Source organism: Hippocampus comes, unplaced genomic scaffold (assembly GCF_001891065.2).
Source record: "Hippocampus comes isolate QL1 unplaced genomic scaffold, H_comes_QL1_v1.1 scaffold43, whole genome shotgun sequence".
NCBI classification, from domain to species: Eukaryota; Metazoa; Chordata; class Actinopteri; order Syngnathiformes; family Syngnathidae; genus Hippocampus; species Hippocampus comes.
In genome coordinates this window covers 1,349,063-1,367,716 of record NW_017805276.1, presented here as the reverse complement: position 1 = coordinate 1,367,716, position 18,654 = coordinate 1,349,063, and the positions used below count along the sequence as shown (strand labels likewise).

At 41.1% G+C, this 18,654-nt stretch overlaps 3 protein-coding genes and 2 long non-coding RNA genes across 10 annotated transcripts in view; 3 read left to right on the top strand and 2 right to left on the bottom strand.

Annotated features, from left to right (window-relative positions):
• The window catches only part of LOC109516077 (regulator of G-protein signaling 6-like), a 34,754-nt gene extending 33,338 nt beyond the window's left edge, over positions 1-1,416 (top strand). For 3 of the 6 annotated variants that reach the window (XM_019870278.1, XM_019870279.1, XM_019870277.1), the window contains 2 exons: positions 694-756; positions 958-1,416. In XM_019870278.1, coding sequence (XP_019725837.1) covers positions 694-756; positions 958-1,008 — 114 coding nt within the window. In that variant the 3' untranslated portion in view covers positions 1,009-1,416. Of the gene's footprint in view, positions 1-427; positions 757-957 lie in introns of all 6 variants that reach the window. The other 3 variants (XM_019870282.1, XM_019870280.1, XR_002168291.1) reach the window with 2 other exon arrangements.
• Positions 1,417-2,039: 623 nt separating this feature from the next.
• Positions 2,040-3,520, bottom strand: LOC109516078 (interferon alpha-inducible protein 27-like protein 2A). Its single transcript, XM_019870283.1, has 4 exons — positions 3,372-3,520; positions 3,255-3,284; positions 2,958-3,119; positions 2,040-2,230 (listed from the first exon to the last, which is right to left on the bottom strand). Exons 1-4 carry the CDS (start codon positions 3,379-3,381, stop codon positions 2,145-2,147), a joined length of 288 nt encoding a protein of 95 aa, XP_019725842.1. The 5' UTR covers positions 3,382-3,520; the 3' UTR covers positions 2,040-2,144.
• Positions 3,521-5,761: 2,241 nt separating this feature from the next.
• Positions 5,762-8,346, bottom strand: LOC109516088 (uncharacterized). Its single transcript, XR_002168295.1, has 4 exons — positions 8,238-8,346; positions 7,272-7,292; positions 7,044-7,184; positions 5,762-5,952 (listed from the first exon to the last, which is right to left on the bottom strand). It is a non-coding gene; the product is annotated as an uncharacterized LOC109516088 (long non-coding RNA).
• Positions 7,299-8,192, top strand: LOC109516089 (uncharacterized). Its single transcript, XR_002168296.1, has 2 exons — positions 7,299-7,418; positions 8,093-8,192. It is a non-coding gene; the product is annotated as an uncharacterized LOC109516089 (long non-coding RNA).
• A 9,097-nt stretch (positions 8,347-17,443) lies between the features above and the next one.
• The window catches only part of lgals8b (galectin 8b), a 4,153-nt gene continuing 2,942 nt past the window's right edge, over positions 17,444-18,654 (top strand). Inside the window, exons 1-2 of the mRNA XM_019870138.1 lie at positions 17,444-17,874; positions 18,051-18,140. Coding sequence (XP_019725697.1) covers positions 17,836-17,874; positions 18,051-18,140 — 129 coding nt within the window. The 5' untranslated portion in view covers positions 17,444-17,835. The remainder of the gene's footprint in view (positions 17,875-18,050; positions 18,141-18,654) is intronic.

The window sequence follows — 18,654 nt, the reverse complement described above, 5'->3', positions numbered from 1 at the left end:
TTTTTTTTCGGCTAAAAACGCCTTACTATACATGGTCGTTTTTTTTTTCGGCTAAAAACGCCTTACTATACATGGTCGTTTTTTTCACCTAAAACGCCTTACTATACATGGTGGTTTTTTTCGGCTAAAAACGCTTTTCTATATGATGTAATATCTTTCATGTATAGATTTTTCAAATGTACTAATGTATAGAAAAACGGAAAGCAGTAAAGTAAAATGTTTGTCAGAGCACTTGTTTTATTGCTGAAATGTCATGCTTGATTGTCGAGGTCATTTAAAACGTGAGATTTAAAACTGAAACCCTGCGTCAAGTCACATGATTCTGGGAAGATTCTAATTGTTTTTCCTATTTCAAAAACTACCATTGTTGTAATGTAACATCGTGTGTGTTTTTGTTGCTTTTAATGCCATTTTCTCTCTGTTATAGAACACTCGTGTAGTGTAATGTGGATCTTTCTAGCAAATCGCTACTTGTGTTCACGCCAGCCTTTCTGTCCCTTGCTGTTCCAACACCGCCCCTGCCGCTGCCCGCCACCCGTCCCCCCCACACCTCCCACCATCAAACCTCCATGTTTGTGTCCTCGACCCCTCATTTGTGTGCTTCTTGATCATTTTTCTCCCTGACTCATAACATCACCGCTCATCTCATCGCCTCCTGTACCCGACCCCCCCAAAACCATGCCCCTCCCATAGCAACAACCTGCAGACCCTGAACAAGGCCGCCGCACCTCCTTGGAGAAGTTCACGCGCAGTGTGGTAAGTTGTCGGAAGGCAGGATCTCCACCGGCTTAGCACAAAATGGCTGCATCACCACTTTTGAGCTGTCACCAGTGTACACTGTCCACTTGCATTGAAACACTGCATTAATGCTGGCTTTTCACTGATTAATGGAGCTATTCTTGAGCATTGAAACATTCATCCGCGTCTTTTAACTGTTGTCTTGAATGGACTTTCCAGGGCAAGTCATTGACTGGCAAACGTCTATCGGGGTTGATGCAGTCATCCTGACACACTCTGTTTGTGGGGGGCACTTTGAGCTCCTTAATGGGGGGCAACCAAACGGGACTGGGCTGGTCGTCAGAACTCAAACGCCACCACTATACAACTCACGCAGCACTGGGCCGGCCTACTGGGATGGGATCCAAGGCCAGATGCAACCAAACGGGACTGGGCTGGTCGTCAGAACTCAAACGCCACCACTATACAACTCACGCGGCACTGGGCCTACTGGGATGGGATCCAAGGCCAGACTCGGTGACTGGAAATGAGCGCTGACAGGAGGGGAAGTACCACGTGACACTTCAACGAAGCCTCTTTAAACAACGGGTTATTTGGTGGATAAGCGGATACATTTATATTTTATATCGCTGTTTACTGTGTATGTCTGTCTTATTAAAAGCACATTTGGAAAATAAATACCAAAAGCTTTTTTTCCACATTTTTTTGAAAGGGCAGAAAAAGAGTGTGATTAAATAGAGAAAAAAAGAAGAGAATAAAAAGAGAGAAAAAAAAGAAAAGTTCGTAAATCGGGTCGTTCGTAAATCTGTTCTTTCGTTGTTCGTAAGTCGGGTCATTCGTTGCAGTTAACCACCAGGCAGCCCGACATATAAACAAAAAAAAAACATTGGTTCTTTATACAAAAGACTGAACATGAAGACTCTATTGAGCAACATCATTTAATATAACATGGCTCAACTTTTTTTATTCAAAGAGCTCCAAAATATCGCCGGTCACACTGGAGACCAGCCAATGATGGTTTCTTCATTTGCCAATGAATACACTGACATTGTTATCTTCAAGCTTCCGTCTTCTTCTTCAACTTTCCCCTTCATCCTCAGCAGTAGCGTCCCGGTCCTGCTGGTACTCGGACACCAAATCATTCATGTTGCTCTCAGCTTCAGTTAACTCCATCTCATCCATACCCTCACCCGTTACGGCGCAGCATGGCTGTGAACTGCTCAGAGATATGCTTGAACATCTCCTAGATGGCTGTGGTGTTGCTTATGAAGGTGACGGCCATCTTGTAAAAATACAGACAATGAACTGCAGCCAAAAGTGGGGTCTTTATTGATTGGACACATATTCTTATTATATCATTGAAATAATATATGAAATGTTATCCCATTTCCCAAAAAGGTTTGGCCTCAGATGAGTGCAGCAACGACCGCTCCCACAGTTCCTCCTGCACCGGCCACAGCTGCAGAGGCAGCGGTTGACAAACCAGCCATTCCTACAGTACAGGAAGGGGGGGGGATGATCTCCCTTTTTCTCATTTTCTTTGATTAGAACATGTAGAAATTAACAGACACAACATTGGGCACAACTGCAAAATCTCCCGGGAGTATTAATGAGAAATAATAATTAGATATGCTGTGACGATTGAAACAATATAAATATTATTGTACTTAGGGGTCGCATTGGAAATAAAGCAGGGATGCATACATACCAACAACTGGCTGTAACTTTAGAATTTTTCCTGACATGATAATCAGAATTCACCCAACGTTTATCCTGCGGTGCAGATTGTGTTTCATAAAAAAAAATAAAAAATAAAAAAACCCACACGACTCATGACTTAAGGGGTGTTGCAGTGTGAACACCCCTTAAGTCATGAGTCGTGTGGGTTTTGTTTTTCTTTCATTACAAAACATTTACAGAGCCATATTTTTCAAATATGTTTTTGGTGCTTGTGCATTGCGAACAGGCTTGAGTCAAACAGAGCAAAATAGATGGTATTTACTATTTCGAATAAAATGCCTCAGAAAAAGGTGAGCTGGATGAACCAAATTACACGAGGCTGTTCCCTCTTTCATTGAAAACGAAACAAGTGAGGCTATCGGTAAATTTTTCAAAGATACTGGGGCCTAATTGTCGTCAAGCTCTGAACCAACTTAGTTCCGTTTTACAAATACGCAGTTATGAATTAAGCTGTACTTGAATTGGGTAATACGACTTACCGACAGACTGCAAGACAGCCACCGCGCTACCTGCCGCCACCCCTCCTCCGTTGGCGACAGCGGCGGCTGACATCATGCTCGCCGCATACGAGCCTGCTGCTATCCCAGCTGAAGTGAAGCCGACGGCCCCCAAGACCACCGGAGCCAGAACCACCGAACCAGCTGGACCGAAAGTGAAGTCAATCACATCAGTGAAAACAGCCAACAACAAGCAAAGTGCTAGTGTGGGTCAACAATTTAAAAAAAGACTGTTTCTTCAAAACCATAAATATGTATTGATTTTGTAAAACCTCTTACTTGCGCCACCGGCAACAGCTAAAATGGTCACTGCAAATGAAAAACACACGTCAAAGCGGAAGGTTCCATTTCCTACCAGTTTCCGTGATGATGGAATGCTAAGAGAGAAATACTTACACAATCCCATGTTGTCCTGTCCTTGTAAGTATGGATATGAATGCGTACTTTTGAGCCTGTCTCGGTTTTATTTTCTCGCGTGACAATGGATGGAGTAACGAAAGGGGGCGTGCTTTCAAAGGACAGAGGCTAGTTTCGTTTCTCCAGAACTGATCCAAAGAACATGGGCGTCGACTGCCGACGGGTACTTGCATACGTCATTTGTCAAATACGGTATTACTGTAGTGCTTTGTTACAAAAGTTGCTTGGCGACCTTTACTGTATCAGGATAGCCGATGAAAGAATTCTGATCTGAAAAACAAACAGTTGTTTTTAAACTCTTCGAAAATAATTGTGTGATTGTCATGAATGTTTTTGTTGTTTCATGTAATTTGTCGTTTTAAAGATTCAATTTCGTAGAAATCAAAATATGTAAACCAAACATTTTACTGCCCATACAGAGCAGCTATGTATATCTTTGTACTGCTCCTCATGAGGGTCACGGGCGCGCTGTTGCTGTTGAGCGACCTCAAACTGGGTCCCAAAGCGGTTCCTAAAGCCGCAACGACGCGTGTACCTACAGACCCAGTTGTCGGCTGTTAACTAGAAACTGTTCGTAGCCCGAAGGCACGCCCAACACCGCTTGAAAGTCATTCCCGAGTTGGGCCGGGCGCGCTGTTGAGTGGAGAGAGAAAAAGGCAAGGCGCACCTTTGAATTGGCCACCAGACAGTCGCAGGTCAAACAGACATTCACGCTTGCGGACAATTTAGACCAGGGGTCGACAACCCAAAATGTTGAAAAAGCCATTTGGACCAAAAAAAACATGTCTGGAGCCGCAAAAAAATTAAAAGCCTTATAATGAAGGCAATGCATGCTGTATGTGTCTATATTATAGAGGTACGTAAGATCGGGCCTAAAATGTCAATCATTGCTTCGGGTTCGGGTCGGGCTTCTCTCTCGCTGACTTTTTTTTTTTTTTTTTTTTTTAGTTTCGAGGCCGTGAATAGTTTTGGCCACGAAAGACCGTGGTTCACAAAACAACAGAAGTCGCCTCATCACAACACGTACTGGACTAAACTCTTGCAATGACAATTCAAAGAACTCCTTCAAGTCTCTGTCGAGTATCCACCTGTCATTGTTCGTCTTTGTCTCTCTGCTTCTCTCTCTTAAAGTGCCGCGCCTGATTCTTAAGGACTTACTGCTGCTGTGGTTTACGGCCCACTTTTCAACCCGTCAAAATGACGGATGGCCTTAAATTTTCCCCGTCCACTCTTAAAAAAAAATCCGTCAATGATTGAAAATTGTCGGTTAATGTAACCTCTTCAGAAACAGAAATATAAAAGATGTAAATGTTTATACAGTCTTGTTTAACTTAGATTTCGTTACAAAAGACAGGCTTTGTTATCAGAAATCACCCCTCCTCCTCCGGAGTCCTCACAAATAAAATATGAAATCTTGGGTTTGCTTCGGGCTCGGGCCCGCAAATCTAGTTAAGTGATCGGGCTCGGGCCGGGTTAAATTTTTTCGGACCGATCTTAGCTCTACTATATTAGCCTCCTATCAAAATGATGAAGTTGGCTCGAATACACAATGAGCCTTCATGATTAAAAGTTTTTTTTCTCTGCATCTGGAGAGCAGGGAGGGGTGCCCAATCTTTTTTGACCCACAGTCTACTTTTTCATCAAACAACCTCCCGTGATCGCACACGCGCATACGCATGCCATAATGAGCAACAGCCAGATGAACGAGGCCCTGGATGCACTTTTGCAGCGTGTTCACTATCGTAGCTCACATGTACTGTTGAGAAATGCTTCCCTCTGCCCTCCATATTCCCATTCTTTTCCCAGTACCCTCGATGAATTGTACATGAAACGCTGTTTTTTTTCCCGCAACAGCAACCTGCTAATTTCATAGAAATGTGTGTCGCAGGCTATGACGCAAATCCTCGTTGGCAGAAATGTTGAAATGTAATATTTATTCTTAACATTTTTACAGCATCAGAAAACGTTAATGTTTGTGTCCTGAAACAATATTAAAAATACTGTGTGTGAATATATATATTCTTTTTTAATTTTCAAACATTTTTGAAATTTTCCAGGAAGCCACTAGGTCGTCGCTAAAGAGCCACATGCGGCTCTTGAGCCGCAGGTTGCCAACCCCCGATTTAGACTCTTCAATTAATCAAAGCAGAAAGTTTTGGAAAAGTGGCAGGAACCCACACAGGAAAAAAGACCGCTTGGATTTGCACCCAGGACCTCTTAACTCAGATGCAGATTTTCTCATGTACACACACATAAAATTTAGCAGTGGACAGAGCAAACCCGTACTGCAGCAGGGGGGCCCACTTCAAAATCATCATGTGTGAATGTTCTGTCCAAGAGCCTGATAACACGTAACAACAACACACAAATTGGAGTTTTATCCTTTACTCGTGGACTTTTTTTCAGTAACATAATTCAATTGAGTTTAGCTTTCAATGCACTCTTGTATATAATGAGAACAGGCCATTTGAAATGAAGGACATGTTATGAGATTCCATTTTTGGGACTCAGAACAGGGACATCACATGGCCAGCGGTGGGTGCTGCAGCAGAGCTTGAACCTAAAATGAGACGTGACATATCAGAATGTAGAGTTCATACCTGTAACACTATCAGGAGAATAATTTTCGCAGGGATCACTTCAAACTACCACTAATGCAAGTCCAAAATACATTAAACAGTACACCCTGTTATATCGCAGTTCCAATTTGCAGCCTGGGCGACTTGTGGATTTCTAATTGGCACATATCTGGTTTTAATTTAAGATTTCCTTTCTTTGCTGGTTTGTGGCAGATGTATTTTTATACATTTTCTTTAAAGAACTAAGATTGAACAAGGTGGCGCCAAAGCCTAATAAGGACCTTGCCTGACCACCAGATTGTGTCCGGTACAAGGCCGCGAAAGGATCGCAGAACCTTTGGGCAGTGGGTCCCAAACCTTGTTGTGCCAAGGGACTCATTTTACCGTACATTAGAAAAATCTCACAACACACTGCCAAGCAAAAATATCAAAATGATGATCTGTTTTTCATTCACAGATGTACTCTGTGAAAGTGGGGCCCTTTTAGTTCAACACAAAACTCATATACTCACAAGAAGCCGTGACTTCTTTCATTGTATGAATGGTAATGGGTGGATACAGAAGTTCATCATATATCTTTTGCCATCTATTAAATGTTCCATTGTCCTGATGATTTCTCATGGTACGCTGTTTGGGTCTCACTGCCAGAGTTGATATGCAGGTTTTTGGAAGGACTGTTTTGGGTGCCGCACTCAGGCAGACAACTGCGTGGCTGTGTCCAAAGTCGCGCCGGAAGTGATCTCATGCAACTGAAAACGCGGTCAATACTTTTTATAACACTGTGACCCAAGTAATTTTGTCTACATTTCTTGGGGTCTTGCATGCATGAAAAATTACAATGAACAATGCCATTTATAATTAAAAAAGATGTATAAAAAAAAAAAAAGAAAATGTGGATTTGAACTGATGTTAATCATTCTACATTTTGCCATGTTTTCAGAATTTTCACCTGTGAGATTTGTCTGTTTGAATTTCTATTAATAATATTGTGCCTTATATGGTGATCGTTTTGGTCAAGTTGATGATACACAATTTGCAAATGGTTTCCTCAAGTCATTCAATGTTTGCTTACTTGCTGCTGCTGCTGCTAATGCTGTTCCCGTTGGCAATGCTCCAGATGGTGAAGACTGAAAAGGAGTCGTGATCAGGTTGACGTTCGGATTCACGTCATAACCTATCGTGGTCCCAGCAGGGGATGGATAAAGCAAGGAGCCTAGAGAGCCCAAACGTGCAAATTAGTGGTCTTTCGAAAATAGTTTTATTTGAGGTTATGACGTGGCAATCAATCAATCAATCTTACCGGCTGGAACAGATGAACTACCTGGTGAAATTTAAAAAAAGGGCACTTGGTGATTATATTCATTTGACTTGACATACATTGTTTTACTGAAGCTGAATATCCCATTTTAATTCAAAAGTTAATTTTGATTTCGAACAAGTAAAAAAAGTAGTGATGTGCTCCACGGGTCGAATCCCTGAAGCTAGTCCCGAGTAATCTAGATGAGTGGTTCATGAATGGGGAGTCGAAGCGCGTGTTGATGACGTCAGTGGTGACGTTTGAAGCCCAGCGAAGGGGGTGTACCACGTGACTCATTCAGGAAATGATACGATAGGTTCGAGTGTTCGAAATAAAAGCGACAAAGAAACGCTATGGATTCCCTTCATACCAACTTGCTATCACATATCTATGCACCCCTGCTTCATCAGTACCATGTGAAAGAGTTTGTTCAAAAGCAGGTGTATTCTCTGCAAAAAAAAAAAAAAGCCTGAGTCCAAAAACTGGGTAAAATATTGCTATTCTCTGCAAACGAATAAGCATTTTATTTTACCTCCTTATTTCACATTTTCACTTGTTGCATAAGCACAAACATAGACAAAGTAACACAGAACAATTCATGTAAAAACACTCCTCAAATACGTACATATTGTTTTGTGTTCAGAGCATGGTTTACACCCCACCATTTTATTGCATGCACCAAGCATGTTATACATTTTCCTGTCCACATGATGGCGTAGTCGAGGAAATGATTCATGTTGGAAGCCCCGAAGCGTGTGTTCAGTATTTCCCTGCAGGGCTTCACTGCTTTATGGGGCTTCATTTTGCAATCACTAAAAAAAAAGTACCACATGACTACGACTCACAAAATGTCCGTCGCGTGCATTGTTGGAAATGTTCTGATGTGAATTTAACCACTGTCTTTTTTTATTTAAAGAGGATTAATATCATACAAACGCATCATTCGTCGCTGCGAAACGTATGACTCACCTCCCATGTTGTCTTCGTCTGGTTTTCTCTTCTCGTCGTTTCGTAACCCGGAATTGTTTTGGTCAAGTGCCAGGCTGCTGGCTTTTATCTTGGTGCTAGTGGGTGGGCAATGGGTGGATTCCACCGCTCTGATTGGTTGGATGGTTGGGTGGTGGGATGTTCGGGGGTGGGGGGAATTTGGAAGAACCGTCTGCCAACGTGACCAAACCGAAAGTGAAAGTTGACGCAGAAGATCAAACACGTTCCTGTCTAATTCTCACCGAATATAATTTGACCCCATGTTCACACAACACACAGTCAGCCTGATCAAATGGAGCCTTTTCAAACGTTTTTTTCTTTTTTTTAACACTTGAAGATTTATTGTAACCAGCTCACCATTTCTTATGAAAACTTTGAATAAACACGCGGGAACTAAGGACACTAATTGTTGAAGCTTTATCGATGGATTTATTTCCCATTCTTGCTTGATGTCCAGGTTCAGATGTTCAACAGTTCAGGGTCTCCATTGTGGTACTTTACGCTTCACAATATGCTACACATTTTTAATGGCACACAGGTCTGGACTGCCCGCACTCTAACAAAGAAGGCACGTGGTTGTAACACGTGCAAAATGCGGCTTGGCGTTGTCTTGTTGAAAGAGGCAAAGGCGTCCATGAAAAAGACGCTGCTTGAAATTGGGTTTGGTTAGTACAGAGCACACAGTTGCTGTTGTAAATCACTCAGTGCAAAACAAAATGGCCGTGGATGTAAACACACACTTCCTCTCTATCAGAAACTCCCCTGCTCTTCTCTCCCCCCGTCTCTCCTTATAAGGTCTTGTTTTGCTCACAGCAACTTCTGGGGTCAGCCGAGTTCACAATTTCTAAGATAGTCTTATGCATTCAACAAAACATAATGTTTTTGTATATCCGGTCATTTGTGCTTATTTATTGCAAGGTTAGTACAAACCTTATAGATTTGAGCAGAATCCAAAATGTTTATTTTCACTCGCATATGCGCATACAGTCCAATCGGACCAAAACATTTCCTGTTGTTTGTGGTGCAGTGAGATCTGCGCATTTATTGACAGATCAAGTTGAAGTCAAAAGCCAGCAAGAGAAAAAGAATGCACATACAATTGGGACATACAAAATCTTTATTTAATCAACAGGATACATGCCACAGCCCATCAATCAATGTTCATAAGGCGATGCTAAACAATTGTATATCCTTCCATATATTGTTTTCCGACATCCAATGTCAAGAGGGCCTCGGGTGAGATGGAGCTCAAAAAAGAAAGTTCAACAAGTCCATTGAAGCCTTTGCAACACTCCCATGTTCGTTGGAAAGTCCCACTGTCCTCTCCTTTTTTTTTTTTATGGCCTTGCTTTCCTCACAGCGGCTTTCTGGGCTTCAGTCCACATCACGATAACACCCAAAGGCCTTGCTTTCAAAGAAAATCGTACTTGCTTTGCTTTAGTTTCAGCGAATGAACCTCTGCATCGATATAATCAATATCGTGTGACGTCGTGCATGCTGTGATCATGACGTTTTTGAACCACTGTTCAGAGGAGACTGACTCTCTCCTTTGTCATCTATAGCCGCTTCTAACAACAAGGCACACGAGGGAATAGTTGTTATGATTGCATTGTTGTCGGTTAACATGTTACAGCTGCAGCTTTTGTGGAAGCGCGAAATAAATGAAGATGCATTGTTGTTTTATTGTCTCCAAGAAGGCAATAATCTCTCTCTCTCTTTTATACATGCACGTACACACCAACACTTATTTATAGCTACATATTTGTATTGTGTCACTTATGGTGTCGTGGTACACTGGCCCGACATATGCGGACAGCGTGGGATCGGTTCCCACTCAGTGACGGTGGAGATGTGAATGTTTATTTGTCTCTTTATGTGCCCTGCGACTGATTGGTGACGAGGTTTTTATTTGTCTCTTTATGTGCCCTGCGACTGATTGGTGACGAGGTTCAGGATGTAGTCCGCCTTCCGGCCAAAACTCAGCTGGAATAGACTCCAGCATGTCCTGTGACCCTGCTCAGGATAAGAGGTGTTGAAAATGGATGGATGCATATCTCTCTCTCTCTCTCTCTCTCTCTCTCTCTTTGTATACAGTGGTACCTCTACTTATGAACGTCTCTTTATACAAAATTTTCAAGTTACGAAACGCCTCAGTAGGAAAATATCGCCTCTTGTTACGAAAGAAATGTCAAGATACGAAAGGTAAAAATACAGTATGGGCTGCTCCTCGCAGCTCCGAGTTTCCTGAACGAAACACCTTCCTGGCATCCCATTGGCTAAGAGGGACCTACGGTCGTAGGTAGGTACGTGTCTGATAGATAAATAGATAGAAATGTGTCTATGCAGCGTCCTCGTCATTCGCCCCTCGGGCCATGAGGCGTTCCGATAGCTTGACGGAAATGTGAATCACCCAGAAAAAATGTTCACCAGTCGGTCGATTGCTCACTATGTTAATGTTTGCCTTGGACATTATCGAAGGATTGTTAAAAGCCGGCAAAAGCAAACGCCCTCGGATCAAACGCCAGGCAAAAACCACTTCTGAGAGAGAACATGAACTAAAAAGAGGGCAAAAATACGATGAGGACGCAGTTAAAAGTTAAATGACCATCATTTTTATACTTTACTCTTTTATTTGTTTTTTACATTCTGGATAACTCTCATTTATTGTGCAATAATCTAATTGTAACTTTTTTTTTAACATATTTTGATGCATTTTTATGCTTTAGAAAACATTTATGTCTGAATTTTGGGGTGGGGCTTGGAACAGATTAGGGCCTTTACATGGAAAACGCGTCTCAATTTAGAACATTTTCTAATTAAGAAATTTCTTCCAGAACCAATTAATTTAGTAAGTAGAGGTCCCACAGTTTATAAATGTGTGTGTGTGTGTGTGTGTGTGTGTGTGTGTGTGTGTGTGTGTGTGTGTGTGTGTGTTTGTTTGTGTGTGCGTGCGTGTACATGTATGTACGACAAACAAATGTGACATATAAACAAACATTTTATTGCTTTCACAATATCACATCAGGAAAAAAAACAAACATTTTAATACAATTCTGTCGATATTTTTTTCACCATAATTCTATGATTGAAATGCTTTCATCGACTCTAAATCATCAGTATTGTAGTAATCGAAGGTATAAAAAGTCAGGCTAGTATTGGACGTCATTCGTCCACATGTGAGTCACAGTTGGATGACCATTTTGTAACGTGTATGTGAAACACATGTTCGAGAGAAAGAAAAGCAGTGAAGTCGCCGCCACAGTTTCAAGGGAATCCTCCAGGGCCCATCGGGCCCGGAGCTGGGTTGAATGCAGGTGAACCTACAAAATGATAAGATAAGTCTTCTAAATGGATGAGGAGCACATTTCAATTCCTGTTTCAAACTCATGATTTCTTTGCACAGCTGGATGTCGTCCATCCTACAAGAAAAGGAGACATTAACTGCTTTCATCACACTTAAGAGTAAATATGGACAGTTGAGTGTCCGGAAACCTGCCCTATAAATGTGATTTATTATTAGTAGTATGATTTTGTGATAAATGCCCCCCAAATTGAATATCTTTCATTTGGGTTTTACATTTCTTTTCAATTGTTTTGTTTTGTATTGTTTTTTTTTTTTTTTTTTTCCAGTGAGGAGAAACCGGATCTTTTATGTTTCCATTGCAATAGACTTATTGTCATTGTACGGTATGGAGAACACCATACTATAATATGATGAAATATTTGACTCTATATCTTTCTAGCGATGGCAATTTATTAGTGGAATAGCCACGATATAACAGATAGAGATACCTTTCTTGTATTGTGTTTCCTACATATAATGTAGGGTTATATTCTTAATGAGGAGGATCAAAATGTGCCCACTAGAAACAGCTCTTACTGTGATTTATAGCGGTTCTACACTACTGTTTGTTTGTTTGTTTGTTTGTTTGTTTATTGAACATATATAAAACATACAATAACATGACAAAATGCAAACAAAAATTATGAAAGGAAAATAAAAGTAAAAGTAAGTAATACAAACATCATCACAGTTATATGTTCAAAGGAGTAGGAAGAAGTATACAACTTATCTAGTCCTACCCCTTGTTGTGCAATAATGTATATTGATCATTTCCAATACCAAAGAAAAGGAAGAAATCTAAATTTCATCAAATACTTTTACCCTTTTGTGTACTATACTTATCTATTGATACACCTTTCGGTTTGTATATATGTATAATTGTTCTTTCTACTTTTTATATCAAATGACTCATATTCATTATATATATACTGCATTTCTTGAATACATTCAATAAGTTGTTCAAAAGTAAACAACCCTCCTGAAATTTGTGCTGTCGTTTGTCAGTTAATGTGTTTTCAGTGGTCAAAACGAGCCATCGCGGCCACTTCCTTCCTCTTAAAAATGCTCTGGTTCAAAAGCATTTGTTGCCAATAAATGGGCAGAATTTTTGTCCAACACAATACCATTGAACTGAGCACCATGCTGTCCTAATATGACGTCACCCGGAAAAAACAAACAAACTACATTGAGTACATTTCCATACCATCACAAATGCTAGCTTCTCAACTTTGCCTTCAGAGCAGTCTGAATGTTTTGGGGGGTTTTTTTTGGAGGGGGGGGGTGGAGAACACTCCGTCTATAACCCCTCCACCCCAGAGAACACTACATCCATAATTTCCCAAAACAATTTTAAATGTGGACTCGTCAGACCACAAAAACACATAAACGTGTGTGTCTGTGTGTGTGTGTGTGTGTGTGTGTGTGTGTGTGTGTGTGTGTGCGTGTGTGCGTGTGTGTGTGTGTGTGTGTGTGTATGTAGGACAAGGACAGTGTTGGATCCAGAATGTCACGTACTTCTTATCTTATCCCTTTGTTTTTTTGACCCTATTCCTGCTTTCACACAAGAGTCATAAAGCCGAATCGAAGTGAAATTTTAAACCATCAAGTTAAGAAAGGTCAGGGAGGAAATTTTGAAAGTCCACAAAATTCTCCTTTATTTGATTTATATATGCCTTTAGAAATAACAAACTCACGCTATTGCTGTAATCTAGCGGAGCGCCTGGCTGACATAAACAATGGATCTTTCCATTTTTTTGCTTTTTAAGCCTGATAAAACAAATGGTGATTGTTACCCTGCTCGTCATTGGCACTTATTTCAAAACACCTCTTTGAGTCTTGATAAATGTACCCAAAGTGACTCCGCAAAAATCTCAGTGTTGTTTTAAACTCAACTCTCATTTTTCAAAAGACACAATATGTTTTGTTTCGTTTTGGATTCGAAAGGGTGTGCCTACTATTATGTTGTGCAGCACAGGGTAACGCTCCCCCCCCCCCAAAATGACAGCAAAAAGCTGATTGGTCAGAGACAAAGAAGAGTTATCATTGGTTGGAAAAGACTGTCAATCAAAGTTAGGTTTCGTTTCTTGTGAAACGAAACCTTTTCCAAGTACCGGTAGCTGGAAGGGAGGGGGGTGGTGGGAGGAGGAGAGGGAGAATGGGCCGAAGAAATAAAGCTCTGAATTAAGCTCCCTTGACAAGTGAGGTATGCTAGACTGCAAGGATTTATTTTCTGTGAAATTTAAACTGTTCCAAGAAATGGAAAGTGGAGGCTCTGGTTTTAAATCGAACTTTACTTTGAAAAGAAAGAAAGAAAAAAACAAAACAAAAGAAAACATAACAATCAACCATAGATGATAAAATATGTGAATTTAGCTCCTCCACCTATTCAGTTTCCATGACAGATAGTACTGCGACTACAATACAAACCTAATTCCAAATTTAATTTGGGTCATTGAGTTAAACAGAAATAAAAACAGAATACAATGACAATAAGGACGAACATGATTTGCAAATCATTATACTGTTTTTATTTGTTGAGCACAATGTCCCAATTTCATTGATATTGGGTCTGTACACGGTGTCAAACTCGAGGCCTTGGGGCCAGATCTGGTCCACCGTATTATCTCATGTAGTAGCTGGGTACACCCCAAACTGGTTGCCGGTCAATCGCAGGGCACACGTAGACATACAACCATTCACGTTAACAATAACACCTAGGGACAATTTCGAGTGTTCCATTAACCTGCCGTGCACGTTTTTGGAATGTGGCACAGGCAGAACATGCAAAGTCCACACGGGAAGGCCTGAGCCTGCTGACTGTTTTTTTATGTATTAAAAATTGTGACTGTTTGGGGGGCTAGAACGGCCTATGTGTTGTGAGCCAATCTATGACTTGAGAGAGACCTTCAGAAACACTGCCACTCGAGCGAAGAGAATTGGTTTGCAGTAGCTGCAGTTCAGAGCCTGTGTGCCGTGAGCAAAAATGTTGTCTGTCAAGGCTACATGCACACAAATGCAGTTTCTCAGCTCCATTTCAAAACATCAGATGTGTTAATGTTCTCAGAGCCTTGTGTCAGTGTACTGCAACCTACCCAAAACAAAGTCCTGCTCACAAAGTAGGGGAGCCATTTATTGACCAAAATTGAAATACAAGAAAAACAATATGCGACATTTCCTTGACATTAACATAAATCCATCATACATTTCAGTGTGCACGCCCCGCTACATATGGCACAGAATTTGTCACAAATCCTTTAAAGCGGTGGCCCAGTTTTAGGTTTTGAGGACTCAGAGGATAACAGTGATCAAGCCAGCGACAGGTGCAGCAGCAATGGTTGCACCAGCTGAACCTGAAACAAGAGGTCACACTTTAGAATTTAGAGCGAGTCAAACACAATGCTATCACAGCCATGAATTTGATTTTAGCCTTCTGCTAAATCGATATTGAATCTTGATTTATAAACTGCATCCAGTTTCTATAACACGTGACTGGAATTTATGTCACATAGCTTTGACAGGAGAGGTGCACGCAGAGCTGGTGACGAAGCCGATCACATGGCAGAAAGACAAAAAAAACCCATTCATGCTCATTTGGGCTGCAGCTGTGAACATTTTCAAATTTTGAAATCTTATTGAAAATTATCACAAATAATCAATTATTCAAGATTTTTTTTTGCATCGGTTTAAGAACATTATGTATACACAGAGAAAATAACGCATTTCACGTCATGAATAACCCATGTGACGGCAGAACCACAGTAGCGATATTGCCAGCTAAAACGGCACAGTTGAGTAAGCCTGGTTTGTTAAAAAAAATGATCATTAGGATTTAATGGCGCTCAGATCAATTGGCCACATATGGTGAAAACGATTTCCGTGAAAATGTATGTGATCAGCATCGATCCATCAATGCCTTTGATTGCCGATCACAAAGGCTTTGTTGAGACTGCTAGCTAAAATCCGATTTTTAACCCATCCAGATTGAAACTGGATGGCTCTTTTGTAGTCTGAACAGTCACAAAGCACATGAACTCAATTTATTTTATTTATTTTTTTTTAATGAAGGCAGTTCATTCGAACTTCAATTCATAAGCACATGAACTCAATTTATTTTATTTATTTTTTTAATGAAGGCAGTTCATTCAAACTTCAATAACCTGATCAATAGTAGCAAAGGTGATTGGTTTGGCCGCATAAGCTGCAAGACATTGGCACATCGAGTAGTAACTCAACATGTATGTATGCATGTATACCTGCTGCTGCTGCAGTGCCTGTTGCGACTCCAGTGTTGACTAAAGCTGTGAGCCCCACCGCAGCTGGGTAGCCAATGGTGGCAATCGCAATTGGCGCAAAAAGCAAAATTCCTCCTGGACAAAAGCAAGAGAACACCAAGAATGACAGTCAAACACGTATAAACACTAACACTGTGTTTGTTGAATGTACTTTCATCTAAATCTTTTTTTTTTTTAGTTTGTATAAAGAATTCAGGCTGCAAGATAATGATGGTTATGTAAGAAAAGCTGCTTGCTGGTGCAATTTACAATTGATTAGTCAAGTAATCGCAACTGCTATTGTTGACGAGACTAGCAAAATAATCATCTGTGGCAGTCCTTGTTGAGAATTGTTATTACATAGTCTGTACAGACTGGGTTAGTGCTCTTATTCATGTGACATGGATAAGACTTGCCGGGAATGCAGAAAACCAAATTAGAAGTGTGTGTTTGTGTCTGTGTGTGTGTGTATAAGGAATTCATAAGCTCTGTCCTCCCAACTGAACCACCTGCCACCCAATCACTACCCAAAGTAAAACTGTCTCGAAGCGCCCCTGATTCACAGCTTAATTCTACCTTCCGAATGAAACAACATTTAACACTTGTGCTTGTTATTATGCTTACCTGCTGCGCCCGCTGCGCCCGCAGCAACAGCCAGTGCTGAAACTGAAACACAAAAGAGGGCAAATTTCATTTGAAAAGAAAATGCACTTTGAGACAAATATTCATTTGACCTGTCTGCCGATTTGAATTGGTTATAATTAATGCGCACATCGAATTCGGTGCAGTGAATTTATAGGGACAAAATGAAAACAAGAAACGAGGGTGGGGGGCGTTTCGGAAATAGGCTAGGAGCGCCCACTGGTTCACTCCACCCGTTCGGATATTCCGTGCGAAACTCAAATTGGCCGTTCGGAAATTCAGATTGAAACCAAAACAGAGTGCCAGTGGAAGCACTAGGCGTCAAGTAGCACAGATGGAACCATTTCAACAACGACCTGCTGATTGGTTAAGAACATAACATTTCTGTAATCACACAACAATTATTTAATGTTAAATTACCGTTTCGTGACTGTGAGAGTGGAAAAAAATACAACGGTAAGAAACAAGCAACGGTGGACAAACATGGCGCAGTTTAAATTAAACTATACCACTAAGTGGTTTTGTTTTCAACGTCAATAAAACCCGTTTTTCGCCACTGTTTAATATTTAATACCGAGGACATGATGTGTAGTAACTTTAGCGTCATGAAATGTTTTACTTTTTTAGTATCTACGACTAAAAATCACATTTGGCCGCTGACCAGTGAGTCTCACTGCGGTATAACGTATACGTTTACAAGACGACGCGGATTAATCCTTAACATCGACTAAAGAGTCACTATTACTTACGAAGTCCCATTTCGTCCGTGTCGTTTCACACAGTTAACGGCTCGGTGACTTGTCCTCAGATAGCGGACAGCGTCGTAATGATGAGGGAGGGGTGTGAGGACAGATATGACATCGAAAAGGATCACCGGAGAAGTGGTCTGATTGGTCTGAAACACCGGATGCATGTTATTGGCTTGGAGTACTGTCAATCACTTGTTACTTTTTTATTTTTTTTTTGCAACACAGAAAGTGAAAGTGTGGGTCGTCACCCTTTAACTTCCTTTCGATTGCATGCATTAATTCAACAGTTGAGTTAAATGTGACTTTCAAATCCCGTGCTGCGGATGGCATTTGAACCAGGAGTGGTTTACTTTAAGGTTGATCGCTGTTACAGTTGACCACTGTTGTCTTTAACAGGACCTTGTAGTCACGTGTCAATTGTGCGCATGCGTGCCATCGAAGGCTCGCACGGCGTCCACTTTCGCTCGCCCCAATTTAACGCTGAATGAGATAAACGGTCATATTTAATCGGCAAACTCGCTCCCTCGATTGATTTGTCTCGAACAAATTGTTTGTGGACCGACGCAGGAAGCTCGATGTCGGTGGCAAACGCGAAGCTTAGTGTCCTGAAACCGGTGAGAGGCGTATTGCCATCGCTATTACAATATTACGTCCCGGTGGCGACAATCAGATATTAAGTGGTCAATCTCTGCTTAAACATTCGCGGTACTAGAATTTGTCGCTAATAACTCAATGTGAATCTCGTTATTTCCCCAATATTGTGTTAAGTGGTCTAACCTCTCCACCTCAGGTGATCCCATACACAGGATCAATACCTGGAGGCCTGCACCCCGGAGAGATCATCATCATCCAGGGCACTGTCCCTTCAAATGCTGACAGGTGAGCTGTGACTAACACAGTTGCAGCATTTAAATGCACATGCACTAACTGTCATTCCCGATTCCCCAACCGTTAACTCGCCAAGACACAAGGCAAGTGAATTATGTATCGTGTGCCCTCTAGTGGGCGAGCATCAAAATGTTCAGCCTGTCACTATTTGTTGCTGGCACAAAAAGAGCAACAAAGCCACACTACTGTATTTGTAGTCCATTAATTTCTGACCAACGATGAAGATAAACTGTGAGAGTGTTCCGATGTCTGGTATCATGGTTGTAGTTTCAAGTTTTCGCTGCATGGAAGGCTCAAACAATTAAACAGCTGCCAATATGACCTGTCTCTAAACCACAACTCCCGTTCTTAAACAAAATAAAATAACAAATAATTGGTGGGTATAATGGATGAATGGATAGTAAAAAATTACAATTAGATTTGCAATTAGACAATCCTTTTACCTCAATTCAGAACTAACAAAATGAGATGCAATTTAATGTTCAATGGGATTCAAGCATACAACT